We start from the raw sequence: 21,555 nt of genomic DNA, 5'->3' as shown, positions 1-21,555 counted from the left end.
AGTGTTCCCCTTCCTGGACTACATTGCCTCTCCAAGGACAAAAGACCCTGCAAGTGCCAGCAAATGGCCTTTCATTAGCAGGGGACACAGGTATGTGCAGAGGGGGTAACCTGGTTGCTGCTGCTTTTCTCTTCTTATTTTTTTTTTTTAAGATTTTAAAAATTTATTTGTCAGAGAGAGATTGAGAGAGAGCACAAGCAAGGAGAGGAGTGGGCAGAGGGAGAAGCAGGCTCCCTGCTGAGCAAGGAGCCCAATGCAGGACTCCATCCTAGGACCTGGGATCATGACCCCAGCCAAAAGCAGACGCTTAATTGAGTGAAGCCACCCAGACACCTTTTTTTTTTTTTTAAATTGTATTTATTTGTTCAAGAGTATGCATGAGCAGGGGAGAGGGGCAGAGGCAAAGGGACAAGCAGACTCCCAGCTGTACAGGGAGCCCAATGCCAGGCTTGATCCCAGGACCCTGAGATCATGACCCCAGCCACTGAACGGAGTGAACCACCAGGCACCTCTGCTTTTTGTTTTTACAGCGTAGATCTGCACACTGAGCAGACATGGGGCTATTTTTCTGGGACAAAGGACACCAGACAGAGTGACAGGGCTCTACTCTGGAAGGGGAATGGGTCCATGGGGTTTTGGGTCCTTTAAGATTTGGAGTTATAAATCTCAGCCGTGTGCCAAAGATAAAATGCAGGAGAGCTGTGGTGCTGGGGTGGTACAAACTCCCCCTTGCCACCAAAACAGTCGGACTTTTGTGTGTGTGTGTGTGTGGGGTGGGGGGGAGTTAGGCTTCTTTTCTTCTTTTCTTTTTTCCCAGGCTTATTTTCACAAACAAAGCCAAGCATACCTAGATAAACACTCCCCACTGCAAACAAGAAGGAATCTTCAGACAACTGATCTGGGGAAAGGAGCAGCCACACAGGTGCAGAGTGCACACAGCAAACACCAGAAACACGTCCTGAAATGCCAGGCACTGGACAGTGTATGACCCCTTTTTAATACAGCATTACACTCAGGTGCAGGAACCATAGCAAGCTTTCAAAGAAACACACAAAGACAGAAATTTAGCCAAAATGACAAGATGGAGGAATTCACCCTGAAAGGAAGTCAAGAAGAAATCACAGCGAGGGACTTGCTCAAAACAGATAAAACCTGAACAAGAGTGTAGGATGACAGTCATAAGATGATGAGCTGGGCTTTAAAAAGCATAGAAGACACCAGAGTAAACTTAGCTGCAGAGAGAAAAGACCTAAAAACTGGTCAGGCTGAAAAAAAAAAAAAAAAAAAAAGGCTATACCTGGAAAGAAAAAAAAATCAGTATGGGAATTGAAGAAGCAGCACAGAGAATAAGTAATATAGAAGAAAAAAATTATGTAAAATAAGGAAGCCGAAAAGAAGAGGGAAAGAAAAGTATTAGATAACTAAGGTAGACTTAGGGAACTCAACAATTCCATAAAACACAATAATCTCCATATCATAGTCCCAGAAGAAGAGTGGGGAAAAGGGGCAGAAGGTTTATTTGCACAAATTATAGCTGAGAACTTCTCTAATTTGGGGAAGGAAATTGGCATTCAAGTCCAAGGGGGCACAGAGACTTCCCTTTAAAGTCATGAAAAACAGGTCGACATGACATGCAGTGAAACACGCAAAATACAAAGATAGAGAATTCTGAAAACAGCTAAGGACAAAAGGGCCTTAGCCAATGAGGGTAGAAACAAAAGCAACAGAACTGTCCACTGGAATTTGAAGAGAGAGTGGCAGGAAATAACCAACGTGCTGAATGGGTAAAATATGCAGCCAAGAATACTTTACCCAGCAAGACTGTTATTCAGAATAGAAGGAGAGATAAAGTATTTCCCAGACAGACAAAAACTGAAGGAATTTGTAAACACTAAACCAGCCCTGCAAGAAATGTGAAAGGAGACCCTGAGCAGAAATAGAGACTAAAGGCAACAAAGCCTAGAAAGAAACAATCTAAAGGACCAGCAAATTTACAGGTATTACAATGGCACTTAATTCTTATCTATCAATAAATATACTGAATGTAAATGGACTAAATGCAATCAAAGGGGATAGGGTATCAGAATGGATTAAAAATGACAACAACCGGGCGCCTGGGTGGCTCAGTGGGTTAAGCCGCTGCCTTCAGCTCAGGTCATGATCTCAGGGTCCTGGGATCGAGTCCCGCATTGGGCTCTCTGCTCAGCAGGGAGCCTGCTTTCCCCTCTCTCTCTGCCTGCCTCTCTGTCTACTTGTGATCTCTCTCTGTCAAATAAATAAAATCTTAAAAAAAAAATGACAACATGACCCAGCAATTGCACTACTGGGTATTTACCCTAAAGATACAAACATAGTGATCCGAAGGGGCACGTGTACCCGAATGTTTATAGCAGCAATGTCTACAATAGCCAGACTATGGAAAGAACCTAGATGTCCATCAACAGATGAATGGATCAAGAAGATGTGGTATATATACACAATGGAATACTATGCAGCCATCAAAAGAAATGAAATCTTGCCATTTGCGACGACGTGGATGGAACTAGAGCGTATCATGCTTAGTGAAATAAGTCAATCGGAGAAAGACAACTATCATATGATCTCCCTGATATGAGGACATGGAGAAGCAACATGGGGGGGTAGGGGGATAGGAGAAGAATAAATGAAACAAGATGGGATTGGGAGGGAGACAAACCATAAATGACTCTTAATCTCACAAAACAAACTGGGGGTTGCTGGGGGGAGGTGGGATTGGGAGAGGGGGAGCGGGCTATGGACATTGGGGAGGGGAGGCGAACCATAAGAGACTATGGACTCTGAAAAACAACCTGAGGGTTTTGAAGGGTCAGGGGTGGGAGGTTGGGGGAACAGGTGGTGGGTGATGGGGAGGGCACGTTTTGCATGGAGCACTGGGTGTTGTGCAAAAAGAATGAATACTGTTACGCTGAAAAAATTAATAAAAAGGGAAAAAAATGACAACAACCACCAAGTCTTATTGATTCCCTGCTTACAAAGGGCTTTAGACCCAAAGACATCATCACCTTGAAAGTGAGGGGGTGGAAAACAATTGTCGTGCTAATGGACATCAGAGAAAAGCTGGAGTGGCTGTCCTTGTATCAGACAAAATCAGACAAACTCGATTTTAAACCAAAGACTTCTCTTATATTATAAGATAGAGATGGACATTATAGTGTAATAAAGGGGTCTATCCAAGAAGCTCTAACAATTGTAATATTTATGCCTCTAATGTGGGAGCAGCCAATTATACAAACCAATTAATAACAAAATTAGAGAAACACGTTGATAATAATACTTAAGAGTAGGGGATTCTAACACTCCACTCAAAGCAATGGACAGATCATCTAAGCAGATAAACAAGGAAACAAGGAGTTTGAATGACACACTGGACCTGATGGACTTAACAAATACACACAGAGCATTTCATCCCAAAGCAGTGCATGGAACATTTTCCGGAATCAGTCACATACTCAATCACAAATCGGGTCTCAGCAGTTACAAAATGATTGAGATCATACCATGCATAGAGTCAGATCACAATGCTAAAAAAATGAAGTCAACCACAAGAAAAAAAGTGGGAGGACTACAAATACATGGAGGTTAAAGAATAGCCCTCTAAAGAAAGAATGGGTTAACCAAGAGATTAAGAAGAAACACATGGGAGCAAATGAGAATGAAAGTAACACTAAACCTTTGGGATGCAGCAAAGGCAGTCTTAAGAGGGAAGTATTTAGCAATACAGACTTTCCTCCAGAAGCAAGGAAAGACTCAAATACACAACCTAACCTTACACCTAAAGGAGCGTGAGAGAGAAAAGCAAAGCCTAAATCCAACAGGAGAAGGCAAATAATAAACACCAGAGCAGAAATAAGTGATATAAAATGAAAAACCAGAACAGACAGGTGAAACTAGGAGCTGGTTCTTTGAAAGAATAGCCAGACTTATCAAAAAGAAGAGAGAAGTGACCAAAATAAATAAAATTATGAGTGCAAGAGAAGAGATCACAACCAACACTGAAGAAATACAAACAAATATAAGATAACATTATGAGCAATTATATGCCAACAAATTAGGCAATCTGGAAGAAATGGATAAATTTCTAAAAACATAAAAAGTACCAAAACTGAAACAGGAAGGAAAAAAAACCCTCAATAGACCAATAACCAGCAATGAAATTGAATCAGTAATCAAAAATCTCCTAACAGAGGACACGTATTGCATGGAGCACTGGGTGTTACACATAAACAATGAATCTTGGAACAGTGCATCAAAAACTAAAGATGTATTTTATGGTGACTAATACAACACAATAAAAAAAAAAATCTCCCAACAAACAAGAGTCCAGGGCCAGAAGTCTTCCCAGGGGAATTCTACAAAACATTTAAAAAAGAATTAATACCTATGCTTCTGAAGCTCTTTCAAAAAATAGAAATAGAAGGAAAACTTCCGAACTCTTTCTATGAGACCAATATTACCTTAATTCCAAAAGCAGACAAAAACACCATCCAAAAGGAGAATTATAGACCAAAATCCCTGATGAACATGGATGCAAAAATTCTCATCAAGATACTAGCTAATAGGATCCAACAATACATTAAAAGGATTATCACCCATGACCAGGTGGGATTTATTCTTGGGATGCAAGCGTCATTCAACATCTGCAAATCAATCAATGTGATACAATACATTAATAAAAAAGGACAAGAACCATTTGATCCTCTCAGTTGATGCAGGAAAAGCATTTGATAAATGCTTGACAAAATACAGCATCCTTTCTTGATTAAAACTCTTCAAAGTGTAGGCATAAAGGGAACATTCCTCAGTAACTTAAAAGCCATCTATGAAACTCCCACAGTGAATATAATTTTCTTTTTTTTCTAAGATTTTTTACTTTTTTTTTTTTTTTTTTTTTTGACACAGAGAGAGCACAAGCAAGGAGTAGCAGGGAGCGGGAGAGGGAGAAACAGGCTCCTCACAGAGCAGGGGGAGCCCAGTGTGGGACTTGTTCCCAGGACACCAGGTTCATGACCTGAGCCAAAAGCAGTCACCAACCGAGCCACCTAGGCACCCAGGAATATCACTTTCAATGGGGGAAGATTGAGAGCATTTACCTTAAGGTCAGGAACACAACAGGAATGCCCATTCTCACTACTTTTGTCCAATATAGTACTAGAAGTCCTAGCCTCAGCAGTCAGGCAACAAAAAGAAATAAAATGTCTTCAAATTGGCAAAGAAGAAGTCATACTCTCTCTCTTTGCCAATGACATGATACTTTATGTGGAAAACTCAAAAGACTCCACCCCAAAAATGCTAGAACTCATCATACAGCATTCAGTAATGTGGCCAGATACAAAATCAATGCACAAAAACCAGTGACATTTCTATACACTAACAATGTGACTGAAGAAAGAGAAATTAAGGAATTGGTTCCATTTACAATTGCACAAAAATCACAAGATACCTAGGGAAAAACCTAACCAAAGAGGCAAAGGATCTGTATTTTAAAACTACAGAACACTTACGAAAGAAACTGAGGAAGTCACAAAGAGATGGAAAAACATTTTGTGCTCATAGATCGAAAGAACAAACATTGTTAAACTATCTATGCTGCCCAGCACAATCTACACATTCAATGCAATCCCTATGAAAATACCATCAACATTTTTCACAGAGCTAGAACTAAATAATCCTAAAATTTGTATGGAACCAGAAAAGACCCCAAATAGCCAGAGGAATTTTGAGAAAGAAAACCAAAACTGGGGACATCACAATGCCTGACTTCATGATAGCTTACAAAGCTCTAATCATCTGGATAGTTATGATACTGAAACAAAAACAGACACATAGATCAATGGAAAAGGATAGAGAACCTAGAAATGGACCATCAACACTATAGTCAGCTAATCTTTGACAATCAGGAAATAATACCCAATGGAAAAAAGACAGTCTCTTCAATAAATGGTGTTGGGAAAATTGGACAGCTGTGTACAGAAGAATGAAACTCGACCAGTCTCTTACACCATACACAAAGATAAAATCAAAATGGGTGAAAAACCTAAATATGAGACAGGAATCCATCAAAAACCTAGAGGAGAACATAGTAACCTCTCTGACATCAGTCACAGTAACTTCCTTGCTAGACATGTCTCCAATTGCAAGGAAAACAAAAGCAAAAATAAGTCTTGGTACTTCATTAAGATAAAAGCTTCTGCACAGCAAAGGAAAGAGTCAACAAAACTATTCGATAATCACATAATAGATTAAGGGCTAGTAACTTCTCAAAATCAATGCCAAAAAACAATCCAGTCAAGAAATGGGCAGAAGATATGAACAGACACCTCTCCAAAGAAAACATCCAAATGGCCAACAGACACATGAAAAAATGCTCCAAATCACTTGTCATCAGGAAAACACAAATCACAACCACAATGAGATACCACCTTATAGCAGCTAGAATGGCTAAAATTAATAAGACAGGAAACAACAAATGTTGGTGAGGTTGCAGAGAAAGGAGACCCCTCTTACACTGTTGGTGGGAATGTAAGCTGATACAGCCACTCTGGAAAACAGTATGGAGGTTCCTTAAAAAGTTAAAAGTAGAGCTACCCTGTGACCCAGCAATTACACTACTTGGTATTTACCCCAGTGATTCAGATTTAGTGATCCAGAGGGGCGCCTGCATCCCAATGCTTATAGCAGCAATGTCCACAATAGCCAAGCTGTGGAAAGAACCTAGATGTCCTTCAACAGACGAATGTTTAAAGAAGATGTGGTATATGTATATATATAGAATGGAATATTACTCAGTCATCAAAAATGAATACCTACCATTTATGTCGACATGGATGGACACAGAGGGTATCATACTGGGTGAAATAAGTCAGTCAGAGAAAGACATTATCATATGATTTCACTTATATGTGGAACATAAGACTCTGTGTATTGGTATGGATATGCATATGGTAGGGGAGGGAAAACTGAATGGGAAGTCTTCAGAGAGGGAGAAAAACTATTAGAGACCCTTAAGTATAAGAAACAAACAGCGTTGCTGCAGGGGAGGTGGGTAAGGAATTGGGTAATTTGGTGATCAGCATTAATGAGGGCACGTGATATGATGAGTACTGGGTGTTATAAGCCACTGAGAAATTATCAAACACTGCATCTGAAACTATGTACTATATGTTGACTAATAGAATTTAAGTTAAAAAATAAAGGGTCGCGGGCAGGGAAGTAGGAGGAGGCACCATTTCAACCTGTATCTAAAGTGAGCTGATTACATACCAAAGAACTCCGACCACCCATGAAATCAGCCTGAGATCAGAATTATACACGTCTGGATCTCTACTGGAGCAGAAGACGCCAGTGGCAGGTAAAGCAGACTGGGAACGTCCGACTGATATCGGAAGATAAACAAAAGGGGGAGGGAGCCACCAGAGGTGACCGATTGGAAAGTAACACCCCAACACGAGAGTGCTCTGCCTCTGGGGACCAGCATTAACTTGGAGTCTGGTTGAAAACACTCAAAAAACAAACAGCAAAGGATCGCAGGGGGTAATAGTGGGAACCTGGGCGGTTAGGGTCAGGGACCTAAGTCCCCGGACCCAGGACAGCCTCCCCTGGCGCGGAGCCAGAGAGAGTGCAGTGGAGAAATCGGGTCTCCGTCCCTGAGCCGCCAGTGCACCTGAATGCCAGTGCGCCCGAGAACGAGTGGGGTCTGGCTCCCGTGAGGGGCTGGGAGCCTGGCCAGACGGCAATCCTGAAATGTGCGCGTCCCACACCCTCCCTTGGGATAGGTGCTACTAGGCGCTAGCCTGGAGCTCTGGCATCCGGAAAAACCAGACATTCCCAGCCCGGGACAGCGGGAAAATCTCAGTGTGCGATTTCTGCTCGGAACCTCTCTGGCAGTCTGGAGCTGCCTAGGCAGTCACCGCTGCCCTGGTTTTGGGTACAACGAGGAGCTCCTGCATCCCCAGGGACAGTGACTCAGAACTGACTCTGCCAGCACAGTTTTCAAAACAGTCTGAGGCTTCTCTCTGAGAGGGAGGTTGGGGTGCTGTTTGCTCTCCTCTAAACCTCCAAAAACCATCAAAAGCTGTCAAGGCGAGAGAAAGCAGATGAAAGAACTAAAAACCCCCAGAGAACAAAAGGCTGAAAAAAAACAGTTTCCTGAAAAAAAAAAAAAAAAAAAAGAGCTCACCCCCTTGGGGGGAGCGGGAGGACCTAACTCAGGGAACATCATTGTCTGAAAACCCACGTGGCAGGCCCCTCCCCCAGAAAACCAACCAGGAAGGAAGAAAAAAAAAAAGAAGACTACAAGAGAACAACCACCACTACTTCATAAATATAACTTTTATTTTTAACTCTTTACCAATATTCTGGTTCTTTTTTTTTATACATACAGATAATTTTTTCACCTATTTACCACCACACTGAGATGTCCAGTACATCAAATTCTTTAATAACTTTCTAACCTGAACTTTTTGATACATACACAAGTGTTTTTCTTTTGCTTTTCTATTTTTTTAATTCTTTTTTAACTTTAACTTAGTTTAGTCTAGTTTATTCTTTTTTAATTTTTATTTTCTACTATACATATAGAGTTAAACTTCAAGGTAATCCCCTTTCCCCAATCAATGCTACCCCTATAGGCAAACCAGTTTCTAATCCCCCTGTAACTTAGGAAAGTTGAGTCCCTTAACAAAAACATCAAGATACCTTCAGGAAGAATCAAAATAACCTTCCTCACCCACACTGAGAATCTATAACCACTCTCCCAATTTTTCCTTCTGTCAGTGTTTCTGTGAATTTGTGTTTGTCCTGATAATATATAAATCTTATACTTGGGGTTCTTTCTGATGAGGTTCTTCCCCCTTTTTTTTTTGCTTATATATACATATTTTTTCTCTTGTCATATACTTTTATCACTCTTTTTGTTTGTCTGTTTTTGTTTGTATACTCCACAAATCTTACCTTGTGGCCCATTTTGGCTGAGCCTTCTCTTTTATCTTCCCTTTTTTTCCTATCTCTCTCTCTCTCTCTCTTTTTTTTCCTTTCTCCTTTTTTTTCTTTCTTCTTCTTTATTTCTTTTTCTTTTCTTTTTTCTCCCATTTGGGTGGGGAATCCTGATTGCACAGAAGCATTCCAGGGTGCACATTGACTGCACCACAATCGATAAGTCCAGCTGCATCTGTTTAGTCATCTCTTACCAAAATGACTAGGAGGAGGAATACCCAACAGAAGAAAAATACAGAGGATGGGCCTTCTGCAACAGAGCTAATGGCTATTGACATAGACAATATGTCAGAAAAGGAATTCAGACTAACAATTATCCAGGCAATAGCTAGGTTGGAGAAAGCCATGGATGACCAAACAGAATTGATTAGGGCAGAACTGAAAGCCACCAGGGATGATGTTCACAATGTTAGGGCAGAACTGAAAGCCACCAGGGATGATGTTCAAAATGCTCTCAATGAGTTCCAATCGAATCTAAATTCTCTTAAAGCTAGGGTAACTGAGACAGAAGATAGAATTAGTGATCTGGAGGACAAACAGATAGAGAGAAAGGATCAGGAGGAAGCCTGGAACAAACAGCTCAGAAGCCACGAAAACAGAATCAGGGAAATAAACGATGCCATGAAACGTTCCAACGTCAGAATTATTGGAATCCCTGAAGGGGAAGAAAAAGAAAGAAGTCTAGAAGATATAGTGGAAGAAGTTGTCTCTGAAAATTTTCCCAATCTCACGAATGGAAACAACATTCATGTACTAGAGGCAGAAAGATTTCCTCCCAAGATTTTAGATTCTCGAAAGTCCTCACGGCACCTTATCGTTAGAATGGGGAATTATGTTTCAAGAGAGACCCTCTTAAAAGCAGCTAGGACAAAGAAGCTTCTTACATACAGAGGAAAGCTCATTAGAATAACATCAGACCTTTCTACAGAGACCTGGCAAGCCAGGAAGGGCTGGCAAAATATATTCAGAGTACTAAATGAGAAGAACATGCAACCAAGAATACTCTATCCAGCAAGACTGACATTTAAAATGGATGGAGAGATAAAGAGTTTCCAAGACCAGCAAGGCTTAAAAGACTATGCAACCACCAAGCCGACACTGCAGGAAATATTAAGGGGGGGGGTCCTATAAAAGAGAAAAAATCCTAAGAATATCATTGAACAGAAATATAGAAACAATCTATAGACAGAAAGACTTCAAAGGCAACACGATGTCAGTAAAAACCTATCTCTCAATAATCACTCTCAATGTGAATGGCCTACATGCGCCCATAAAACGACACAGGGTTGCAGATTGGATAAAACAACAGGACCCATCCATATGTTGTCTACAAGAGACCCATTTTGAACCTAAGGATACACCCAGACTGAAAGTGAAGGGATGGAGAAGCATCTTTCATGCCAATGGGCCTCAAAAGAAGGCCGGGGTAGCAATTCTCATATCAGATAAATTAGATTTTAAACTAAAGACTGTAGTCAGAGATACAGAAGGACACTACATAATTCTTAAAGGGACTATCTGCCAAGACGATCTAACAATTGTGAATATCTATGCCCCCAATATGGGAGCACCCAATTACATAAGAAAACTATTAATCAAGATAAAGAGTCATATTGATACGAATACAATAATAGTAGGAGATCTTAATACGCCTCTCTCAGAAATAGACAGATCATTGAAGCAGAAAATTAATAAAGAAATAAGAGCATTCAATGAAACATTGGAGCAGATGGACCTCGTAGACATATACAGAACATTCTCCCTAAAACAACAGAATACTCATTCTTCTCAAGTGCACATGGAACCTTCTCCAGAATAGACCACATACTGGGTCACAAGGCAGGACTCAAATGATACCAAAAGACTGAGATTATTCCCTGCATATTCTCCGATCACAATGCTTTGAAACTGGAGCTCAATCACAAGGAAAAGTTCAGAAGGAACTCAAACAACTGGAAGCTAAAGACCACCTTGCTTAAGAATGCTTGGATCAACCAGGAGATCAAAGATGAACTTAAACAATTCATGGAAACGAATGAGAATGAAGACACCTCGGTCCAAAACCTATGGGATACAGCAAAGGCGGTTCTAAGGGGGAAATACATAGCCATCCAAGCCTCCCTCAAAAACATTGAAAAATCCAGAATACACCAGCTGTCTCTACACCTTAAAGAACTGGAGAATCAACAACAAATCAAACCAATTCCACATGCAAGAAGGGAAATAATCAAGATTAGAGCAGAGATCAATGAGGTAGAAACGAGAGATACAGTAGAACGTATCAATGAAACTAGAAGCTGGTTTTTTGAAAGAATCAATAAGATCGATAAACCATTGGCCACACTAATCCAAAAGAAAAGAGAGAAAGCCCAAATTAATAAAATTATGAACGAAAAGGGAGAGATCACAACTAACACCAAGGAAATAGAAACAATCATCAGAAATTATTACCAACAGTTATATGCCAATAAGCTAAGCAACCTAGATGAAATGGATACATTCCTGGAAAACTACAAACTCCCAAAATTGAACCAGGAAGAAATGGACAACCTGAATAGACCGATATCTAGTCATGAGATTGAAGCAGTGATCAAAAACCTCCCAAAAAACAAGAGCCCAGGACCTGACGGATTCCCTGGTGAATTCTACCAAACTTTCAAAGAAGAAATAACACCAATTCTCCAGAAGCTGTTCCAAAAAATTGAAGCAGAAGGAAAACTTCCAGACTCTTTTTATGAAGCCAGAATTACCCTGATCCCCAAACCAGGCAAAGACCCTACCAAAAAGGAGAATTTCAGACCAATATCATTGATGAACATGGATGCAAAGATTCTCAACAAGATCCTAGCAAAGAGGATCCAGCAGCACATTCAAAAGATTATCCACCATGACCAGGTGGGATTCATCCCTGGGTTGCAAGGTTGGTTCAACATTCACAAATCAATCAATGTGATAGAACACGTCAATAAGAGAAGAGAGAAGAACCACATGGTCTTCTCAATTGATGCAGAAAAAGCATTTGACAAAATCCAGCATCCGTTCCTGATGAAAACGCTTCAAAGTATAGGGATAGAGGGAACATTCCAGAACTTCATAAAATCTATCTATGAAAGACCCACAGCAAATATCATCCTCAATGGGAAAAAGCTTGCAGCCTTCCCGTTGAGATCAGGAACACGACAAGGATGCCCACTCTCACCACTCTTGGTCAACATAGTATTAGAAGTTCTTGCAACGGCAATCAGACAACAAAGAGAAATAAAAGGTATCCAAATTGGCAAGGAAGAAGTCAAACTCTCTCTCTTCGCAGATGACATGATTCTTTATATGGAAAACCCCAAAGACTCCACCCCCAAACTACGAGAACTCATACAGCAATTCAGTAACGTGGCAGGATACAAAGTCAATGTACAGAAATCAGTGGCTTTCTTATACAATAACAATGAAAATACAGAAAGGGAAATTAGAGAATTGATTCCATTTACTATAGCACCAAGAACCATAAGACACCTGGGAATAAACCTAACCAAAAAAGTAAAGGACCTGTACTCGAGGAACTACAGAACACTCATGAAAGAAATTGAAGAAGACACAAAAAGATGGAAGAATGTTCCATGCTCTTGGATTGGAAGAATAAACATTGTTAAAATGTCTATACTGCCTAGAGCAATCTATACTTTTAATGCCATTCTGATCAAAATTCTACCGATATTTTTCAAAGAGCTGGAGCAAATAATCCTAAAATTTGTATGGAATCAGAAGAGACCCCGAATTGCTAAGGAAATGTTGAAAAACAAAAACAAAACTGGCGGCATCACGTTACCCCATTTCAAGCTTTACTACAAAGCTGTGATCACCAAGACAGCATGGTACTGGCATAAAAACAGACACATAGACCAGTAGAACAGAGTGGAGAGCCCAGATATGGACCCTCAACTCTATGGTCAAGTAATCTTCGACAAAACAGGAAAAAACATTCAATGGAAAAAAGACAGTCTCTTCAATAAATGGTGCTGGGAAAACTGGACAGCGATATGTAGAAGAATGAAACTCGACCATTCTCTTACACCGTACACAAAGATAAACTCGAAATGGATAAAAGACCTCAATGTGAGACAGGAATCTATCAGAATCCTCGAGGAGAACATAGGCAGTAACCTCTTCGATATCAGCCACAGCAACTTCTTTCAAGACTTGTCTCCAAAGGCCAAGGAAACAAAAGCAAAAATGAACTTTTGGGACTTCATCAAGATCAAAAGCTTCTGCACAGCAAAGGAAACAGTCAACAAAACAAAGAGGCAACCCACGGCATGGGAGAAGATATTTGCAAATGACAGTACAGACAAAAGGTTGATATCCAGGATCTATAAAGAACTTCTCAAACTCAACACACACAAAACAGATAATCATATCAAAAAATGGGCAGAAGATATGAACAGACACTTCTCCAACGAAGACATACAAATGGCTACCAGACACATGAAAAAATGTTCATCATCACTAGCCATCATGGAGATTCAAATTAAAACAACATTGAGATACCACCTAACACCAGTTAGAATGGCCAAAATTAGCAAGACAGGAAACAACGTGTGTTGGAGAGGATGTGGAGAAAGGGGAACCCGCTTACAGTGTTGGTGGGAATGCAAGTTAGTGCAGTCACTTTGGAGAACAGTGTGGAGATTCCTGAAGAAATTAAGAATAGAGCTTCCCTATGACCCTGCAATTGCACTGCTGGGTATTTACCCCAAAGATACAGATGTAGTGAAAAGAAGGGCCATTTGTACCCCAATGTTTATTGCAGCAATGGCTACGGTCGCCAAACTGTGGAAAGAACCAGGATGCCCTTCAACGGATGAATGGATAAGGAAGATGTGGTCCATATACACAATGGAGTATTATGCCTCCATCAGAAAGGAGGAATACCCAACTTTTGTAGCAACATGGACGGGACTGGAAGAAATTATGCTGAGCGAAATAAGTCAACCGGAGAGAGTCAAGTATCATATGGTCTCACTTATTTGTGGAGCATAACAAATAACATGGAGGACATGGGGAGATGGAGAGGAGAGGGAGTTGAGGGAAACTGGAAGGGGAGATGAACCATAAGAGACTATGGACTCTGAAAAACAACCAGAGGGTTATGAAGGGGCGGCGGGGCGGGGGGGTGGGAGGTTGAGGAACCAGGTGCTGTGTAATAGGGAGGGCACGTACTGCATGGAGCACTGGGTGTGATGCCAAATCAATGAACACTGTTATGCTGTAAATAAACAAATAAAAAAAATAAAGGGTCGCCTGGTGACCTTTATTCAGCCTGGTGAGTGAGCCTGGGTGGCTCAGTCGATTGGGCATCTGCCTTCAGCTTGGGGTGTGATCCCAGGGTCCTGGGATTGAGCCCTGCATTAGGCTCTCTGCTGAACGATGCTTGTGTTCTCTCTCTCAAATAAATAAAAAAATATTTTAAAAAGTTAATTAATTAATTAAAATGAAAATGAAAAAACATACATGTTAAAGGTAATATGTAAACATAAAATTTAAAACATTAATAGTAGAAGATATATTGGAAAATATATGAAAATAAATGAAAAATAAGTAAAAAAAATAAAAATAGAAAGGAAGAAGATCCTATTTCCCTTAGAGATGAAGCAGTGCAGCACTTTATGATCAATAAACTTGGTGGAAGTTAGTTATTTGAGCTGGTTTCTGAAAAGGGGCCCTGATGGACTGATTCTCATGTTGACTTATTCTTTGGAAATAGAGCTCCAGGGTGTAGTGGAGCCAGGGCCCCCGGTATGGAGCTCTGGCCTCCACTAGATGGCACTGTTTTGGCCCTGAATGCTCTCACCACTGATGTGGGGTGAAAATTGCTGTGTCTGTTCTAGCCTCAGAGCTGAAGTTTGAGCCCCCTACTCTTCAGGGAGCCCTCAGAGAAGAACAACCATCACCTTATTTGTGTCCCTTGTTTCCGTCTGATTCCTATATTCACCCTGCTTGTGTCTGAGCCTTGTAATCTCAGGCACATGACCAAGTTGCAAAACTCGAAATTCCAGGGACTTCCAAGGAGGGGAACCCACACTGTTCTTCCTGGAAAGGGTCTTGCCAAGATTGCCGGCCAGGAAAGCAGGCACAGGACCATGTGACTGTTTGCAGTTTATAGCAGAAGGCTGGCACCAAGACCCACAGCTCTCTCCTGGCTTCCTGGTTCCTCTGCCTGGGAGCCTAGACCATGTTGGCATCACCTATTTCTCCTGCAACCCAGGGGATCCTCAGACCACCCTGTCACTCCTGGGATTCTGCCCCCCCCCTTTGCCACCTGAGCACCTTTAACATATCAGACAGTAGTGAACTTCCAAAAGTTCAGATTTTATGCTCTGCTGCTTCTAATACCTTGCTGCAACCTCTGTAAGCAGGCTTCCTCCCTGCCACCAAATCCACAGCTGTCTCTCCCCCAAGTGAACTTACACACCTCCTACCTTACAGAAGGTGGTCACTTCTCTACTTAGAGATTTGCAGATTTTGTTCTCTCAGACCTCTGATTGATTTCTTAGATTTTCAGAACGATTTGATAACTATCTAGCTGTGTTCAATGGACAAAACAAGTTCATGGTCCCCCTGCTCTTTAACCATCTTAACCCCTCCTTTCCTCTGTAATCCAAAGAGTCCCTTTTAATATTTTACAGAGCTGGTTTAGTGGTCATGAACTCCTTTAGTTTTTGTTTTTCTGGGGAATTTCTTCATGTCTCCTATGCTGAATGACAGCTTTGATTAGGGTACCTTTGTAGTAGTTTCTGATTCAGCACTGTGAACATATCATGCCTCTCCCTAATGGCTTTTTAAAAGTTTCTGTTGAAAAATCTCCTGCTAGCCTTATTTTATCTTGTGCATTGCCAACTTCTTTTGTCTTTCTACTTTAACATTTTTTTTTAGTCCCTCTATTTTGTCACTTTAATTACAATATGTCTAGGTGTGCGTCTCTTTTATTGATTTTGTGGGGAGTTCTCTATGCCTCCTAGATCTGGATATCCGTTCCTTCCCTAGATTAGGGAAGTTTCAGCTACTATTTTTCTAGATAAATTTTCTGTTCCCTTTTCTCTCTTCTCCCCCTCCTCCTCCCTCCCTTCTCCTTCTCCTCCTCCTCCTCCTCCTTCTTCTTCTTGGACTCCTCTAATATGAATGTTATGACATTTAATGGAATCACTGAGTTCCCTAAGTCTATTCTCGTTTTGCATGATTATTTTTTCTCTTTTGTTCAGCCTGATTATGTTCCATTAGTCTCTCTTCTAGGTAACTAACTCATTCCTCTGCGTCTACTATCCCGTTCTTCATTTCCTCAAACATTCTCTCTCTCTCTCTCTCTTTTTTTTGGTGCACCTTTTCTCTGCTGTGTTATTATGTATCTGTGTTAAGAGCCTCACTCACATCTTCTTCCATTTTCTCATATTCAGTGACTATCCTTATGATCATTGCTTTAAATTCCCTATCAAGCATGTTATTTTCATCTGTTTTGTTTAGCTCGCTGGCTGTGGCCTTGTCTTGTTCTTTCATTTGGAATAATTTTCTCTTGTCTCATTTTGTTTGTCTCTCTGCATCTGTGTCTGTGTTTAAGAAGTTAGCTATGTCTCCTGCTCTTGAATGTGGTGATCTTATGAAGAAGAGCTCCTGAAGTGTGTTGCTCATGCTCTGCCCTTGTGTCTGAGTAGTTTTTCCTTTCAGGTGACTGAAAGTTGTTTTTCCTTTCAGTCACCTGAAGGGAAAAACCCACCCATGCAGTCATCTGTACTGATTCTCTGCCTGTTACGGGCTGTGTTTGCTTCTGTGGTGTTAGTGGAACACAGGCAGACCAACTCTCAGGGGGCATGCCCAATGAATAACTTGGGAGTAGGACAGTAATGTGTTGGCAAAATTTGTCGTGTCACTAGTCCTATGCCTGTTGCCCTGAAGTGTGGTGTGGCTGGGAGCATGGGGCTCAGTGCAATACCAAGGATGCCTGGGTGAATTCTGGTCTTTGCATGAGTGGTTGAGGGTATGTGGCTAGGGTCAGTCCTGCCCCTGAGTGCTGCACATGGTAAGAGTTGTGCACCTAGCAGCTGGGCAGGGGGCATGATGGTGGATGGTAGTGCATGGCTGGATGGCATGTATGGCACCTTTAACAAAATTTGCCCTGAGCCCTGTTTGAGGTGTAGCCCTGCCTCCAGAAAATGGCACCTGCAACTTCTCTCATTTTCAAAGAATTCCCTCAGTATGCTCCAAAATCAATATGAACAATCTGTCTCCTATTTGCCTCCAGCGTTGTGTAAACTGCCAGTTTTATGTTCCTCTGCAGTTGGGTTTCTCTTTGGGGGCAGCAACCCAGCTCTCACTGGCCCTCCCAGCTCACCCAGTGCTGGGTGACTTTTCAAGTTCCAGGTTCCATGTCCCACTGGTTTTACAAACCCATGGAATTCAGCCTCTCTGGTTTTTAAAGCCAAACGTTATGGGGATTAGTCTTCTCTGCGTGAGCTTCCTGGTGCAAGGACACATTTTTTTTTCCTGTCTTTTCCACAAGTGTAGGCTCCTCCTTCCCAGGGGCAGCCTCCTTCCATTTCTGACCTTCCTAAAACTTTCAGATGTGGCTTCTTCTCTATATTTAGTTGTTTACTTTGTTCCATCAGTCTTCAGTCACTTTCCCTTTTATTGTCTTACATGGATGATATTTTGTGCACATGGGACCAGGTGAGCTCAGCGTCCTTCCACTCCACCATTGTTCCAAGCTCTAATTGAAACTGGCCCATTTTCTTACATCATCTACAAAATGAAATAGATTAGTGACCTAAATTTAAGACCTGGAGCCATAAAATTCCTTAAAAATATCCCTACACAGTAATTTCTTTGACATCGACTTTAGCAATATTTTTCTGGATACGTCTTCTCAGGCAAGGGAAACAAAAACAAAATTAAACTATTAAGACTATATCAAACTAAAAAGCTTTTGCACAGTGAAGCCAACTCACTGAATGGAAGAGGATATTTGTAAATGATATGTTCAATAGGAAGTTAATATCAAAGATATGTAAAGAACTCACAACCCAATGCCAAAAAATTCTGGTTAAAAAAATAAGCTGAAGACCTGAAAAGACATTTTTCTGAAGAAGACATTCAGGTGACCAGCATACATATAAGAGGATGCTCAACGTCACTAATCATGAGGGAAATGCAAATAAAAACCACTGCTATGAGATATCACCTCACCTCATCCAAAATGACTGGTACTAAAAAAAGAAAAATAACAAGTGTTGGTGAGGATGAGAAAAGGAAGAACTTGTACACGATTGGTACAAGTAGGAATGCAAATTGGTGTAGCTACTATGGAAAACAGTACAGAGGCTCTTCAAAAAATTAAAAATAGAATTACCATATATGATCCAGTAAATTCCATTGCTCTGAGTATTTCTCCCCCAAAATGAAAACACCAGTTCAAAGAGATATATGCACTTCTATGTTTATTTCAGCATTATTTACAATATCCAAAATACGTAAGCAACTTTAATGTTCAGTGATAAATGAATGGATAAAGAAGAGTGGTGTATATATATATGCACAATGCAATATTAGCCATAAAAAAGAATGAAATTTTGCCATTCCTGACCACCTAGATGGACCTAGGACTTGCTAAGTGAAATAAGTCAGACAGAGAAGACAAATACCATATAATTTTGCTGATATTTGGAATTCAAAAAGCAGAACAAATGAACAAAGTGAAGTAAAAACGTACAACTCATAAATACAGAGAACAAAATGGTGGTTGCCAGAGGGGATGGGAGAGGAATAGGCAACATAGGTGAAGGCAGATTAGGAGATACAAACTTCTAGTTATAACGCTAATAGATCACTAAGATGAAAAGCACAGTATAGGAAATATAGTCAATAATATTGCAATAACTTCCTATGGGGATAGACAAGAACTCTACTAACTGTGGTGGGCATTTTGTAATGTACATAATTGTCTAATCACTGTGCTGTACACCTGAAACTAGTATAATTTTATGTCAACTATATTTCAGATTAAAAGAAAAATAATTTAAAAAGAAAATATGTCACATAGAAAGTAATAGATTTTATATACAAACTTGATAGTATTTTCCTCTGGTTGGTCAGAATATGGGTTTTCCCCCCTCTTTCATTGTACTTTTGAAAGTTTCTAGAGTAAGTAATCATATTATTAATAAATATTTTTTTCAGACCTGAAAAGAATGTGGTAAGTCATAAGTAATGGGAAACTTTACAGAATCTGTAATGAAGCCAGGAAATCAAAGAGAGAGTTTTGAGATGGCTCATGGAAGAGTGGCATTTCAATATATGGACAAGTGTGACAGAGGTAATACCAAGGTGTGTCTAAAAAATGATGACTCATGAAATCATACGAAAAGTCCAAGGCTGAATAAACCAAAATGAGGCATGTCTTAGTGTACTGATGATGAGTGTAGACCACGAGGATAAAAAGGAACATTAGGACCATGTTATCTAGGAGGATATCTTAAATCATGTGAAGTTTGTTTTTATATATATATGCCTAGGTCACTTTCCAGAATTTGATTTATAGGGGAACTAATAGTTTAGGTAATACTGTTAAATAAGAGCTCCCTACCCCATTGTAGTATAGTACACATTACTAAAAATCTGAAAGGAAAGAAGTATAACTTTTGTAATATGAGTTGAAAATTGAAATCTAGAGTTCAGTTTTTCATAATAGCATTAACATTAATTAGGAGAACATAAAGAATCTAGGTGTTTAAAGAAACAAGTGACATCATCTTTTCTGTTTAAACATCAGCTTTCTCCATAGAACCTTCCTCAGAGCCCCCAACACCTCCTTGTTCCTTAGGCTGTAGATGAGGGGATTAAGCATGGGAGTAATGATTACATCAAACACAAAGAGATGCTGGTCCACTTCTGAGGGGAGAGAGGAACGTGGAGTTGTGTAGATAATCATGGCTGGACCAAAGTAGAGACTTACCACACCAAGGTGGGAGGAGCAGGTAGCTAGAGCTTTGTTTTTGCCCTCAGGGGATTTCATGTGGAGAACAGCAAAATAGATGAGGATGTAGGAAGTCACGATGAGTCCAAAAGGGATAAGAAGGAAAGCAATGCTGGACACTAACACCACTTTCTCATAGGTTGAAGTGTCCTCACAGGAGAGCTTAAGAAGGGCCATTACCTCACAAAAGAAATGGTGAATTTTTCTGGAGCCACAAGTAGAGAAGTGCATTGCATAAATAGTATGCATTAAGGAGATGAGCACACCCCCAGCCCACGAGCCAGTGGCCATTTGCATACAGACTCGGGGTGTCATGATGACCGGATATCTGAGGGGGCTACAGATGGCCAAATAGCGGTCAAAGGCCATGAGAGTCAGAAGAACACATTCAGCCACTCCTAGCATCAAGTATAGAAAGATTTGGACTCCACAGCCAATGTGAGAGATAAACCTATGTCCAGAGAAGAAGTTGGCAGCCATCTTGGGGACAGTGGTGGAGATTAACATTAGGTCCATGAGGGAGAGCTGACTGAGCAGGGAGTACATGGGAGTGTGGAGGCAAGCATGACCCCAGATCAGCAGGGCCAGGATGGAATTTCCTGTGATGGCCACCCCAAGACTCAAAAGTACAACAGAGATGAGGAGTTTAGGATGCTGGGAGTCAGAGAAAAAGCCAAGGAGAATGAAATTTGTGGTGGCAGATTCATTTCCTTGCTCCATGCCTTAGTCTACTGGCTTGATCTGGAGGATCATGGAAGAAAAACATAGAGTGTTACTGCTCTTCTAGTATAAATGCACTACTGATTTGAATCTACTCTGGAAACTTGCATAGTTACTGAGCAAATCCAAATATGTTGCAATATATTTAATCTATAAATCTACAGCCAATGTTTTAAATATTTTTGATATGTATTGAATAATGTAACATGTTTTGAAAAAAAAAAAAAACTTGTCCTGTTAGAACATCTTCTTTTAAAAACACAAAGATGTCTTCAAATACATCTCAGGGAAACAAGGATTTCATTTATGTTTATACAGAGTGTAACTATCTTGCTGAACTAATTACTGACTGGTAGCTGATAGGTTTTGTACCATTATAATCTGTGTAACAATAAACACAATTGATCTATGTAACAATCAACAATATAATCTGTCCTGGGTTCTCATCATTCACTGAATTCTCATGCAACTACTAAATTATCAGTGAGGGTTTTATTGTATTTTTAAAAAAGACTTTATTCATTTAAGAGAGTGACAGTGCCAGTAGAGGGAGAGGCAGAGAGAGAATTCCCCATTCTCCCCACTGAGTAGGGAGCCCTTCCAGGGCTAAATCCCAGGACCCTGAGATCATGACCTGAGCTGAAGGCAGATGCTTAATGGACTGAACCACGCAGGCACCCATAGCCATGAAGGTTTAAACATATATCTAGGAGTTTCTTTCTAAAGTGCCTTGAAGATATTACCACATATAAAGTATCACAAATTATTTCTAACCCTTATGTTTCCCCACT

At 40.5% G+C, this 21,555-nt stretch overlaps 1 protein-coding gene across 1 annotated transcript; it reads right to left on the bottom strand.

Annotated features, from left to right (window-relative positions):
• Window positions 1-19,816: 19,816 nt before the first annotated feature.
• On the bottom strand, window positions 19,817-20,764 carry LOC123937894 (olfactory receptor 56-like). Its single transcript, XM_045998699.1, has one exon. It carries the CDS (start codon window positions 20,762-20,764, stop codon window positions 19,817-19,819), a length of 948 nt encoding a protein of 315 aa, XP_045854655.1.
• Window positions 20,765-21,555: the final 791 nt, after the last annotated feature.

Source organism: Meles meles, chromosome 3, assembly GCF_922984935.1.
Source record: "Meles meles chromosome 3, mMelMel3.1 paternal haplotype, whole genome shotgun sequence".
NCBI lineage: Eukaryota > Metazoa > Chordata > Mammalia > Carnivora > Mustelidae > Meles > Meles meles.
The sequence above is the reverse complement of the archived record's forward strand: the minus strand, read 5'-3'. Positions and strand labels throughout refer to the sequence as shown.

Bases quoted from the DNA above. Each gene is read 5' to 3' on its own strand.
- LOC123937894 (XM_045998699.1), bottom strand. From the start codon at position 20,764: ATGGAGCAAGGAAATGAATCTGCCACCACAAATTTCATTCTCCTTGGC.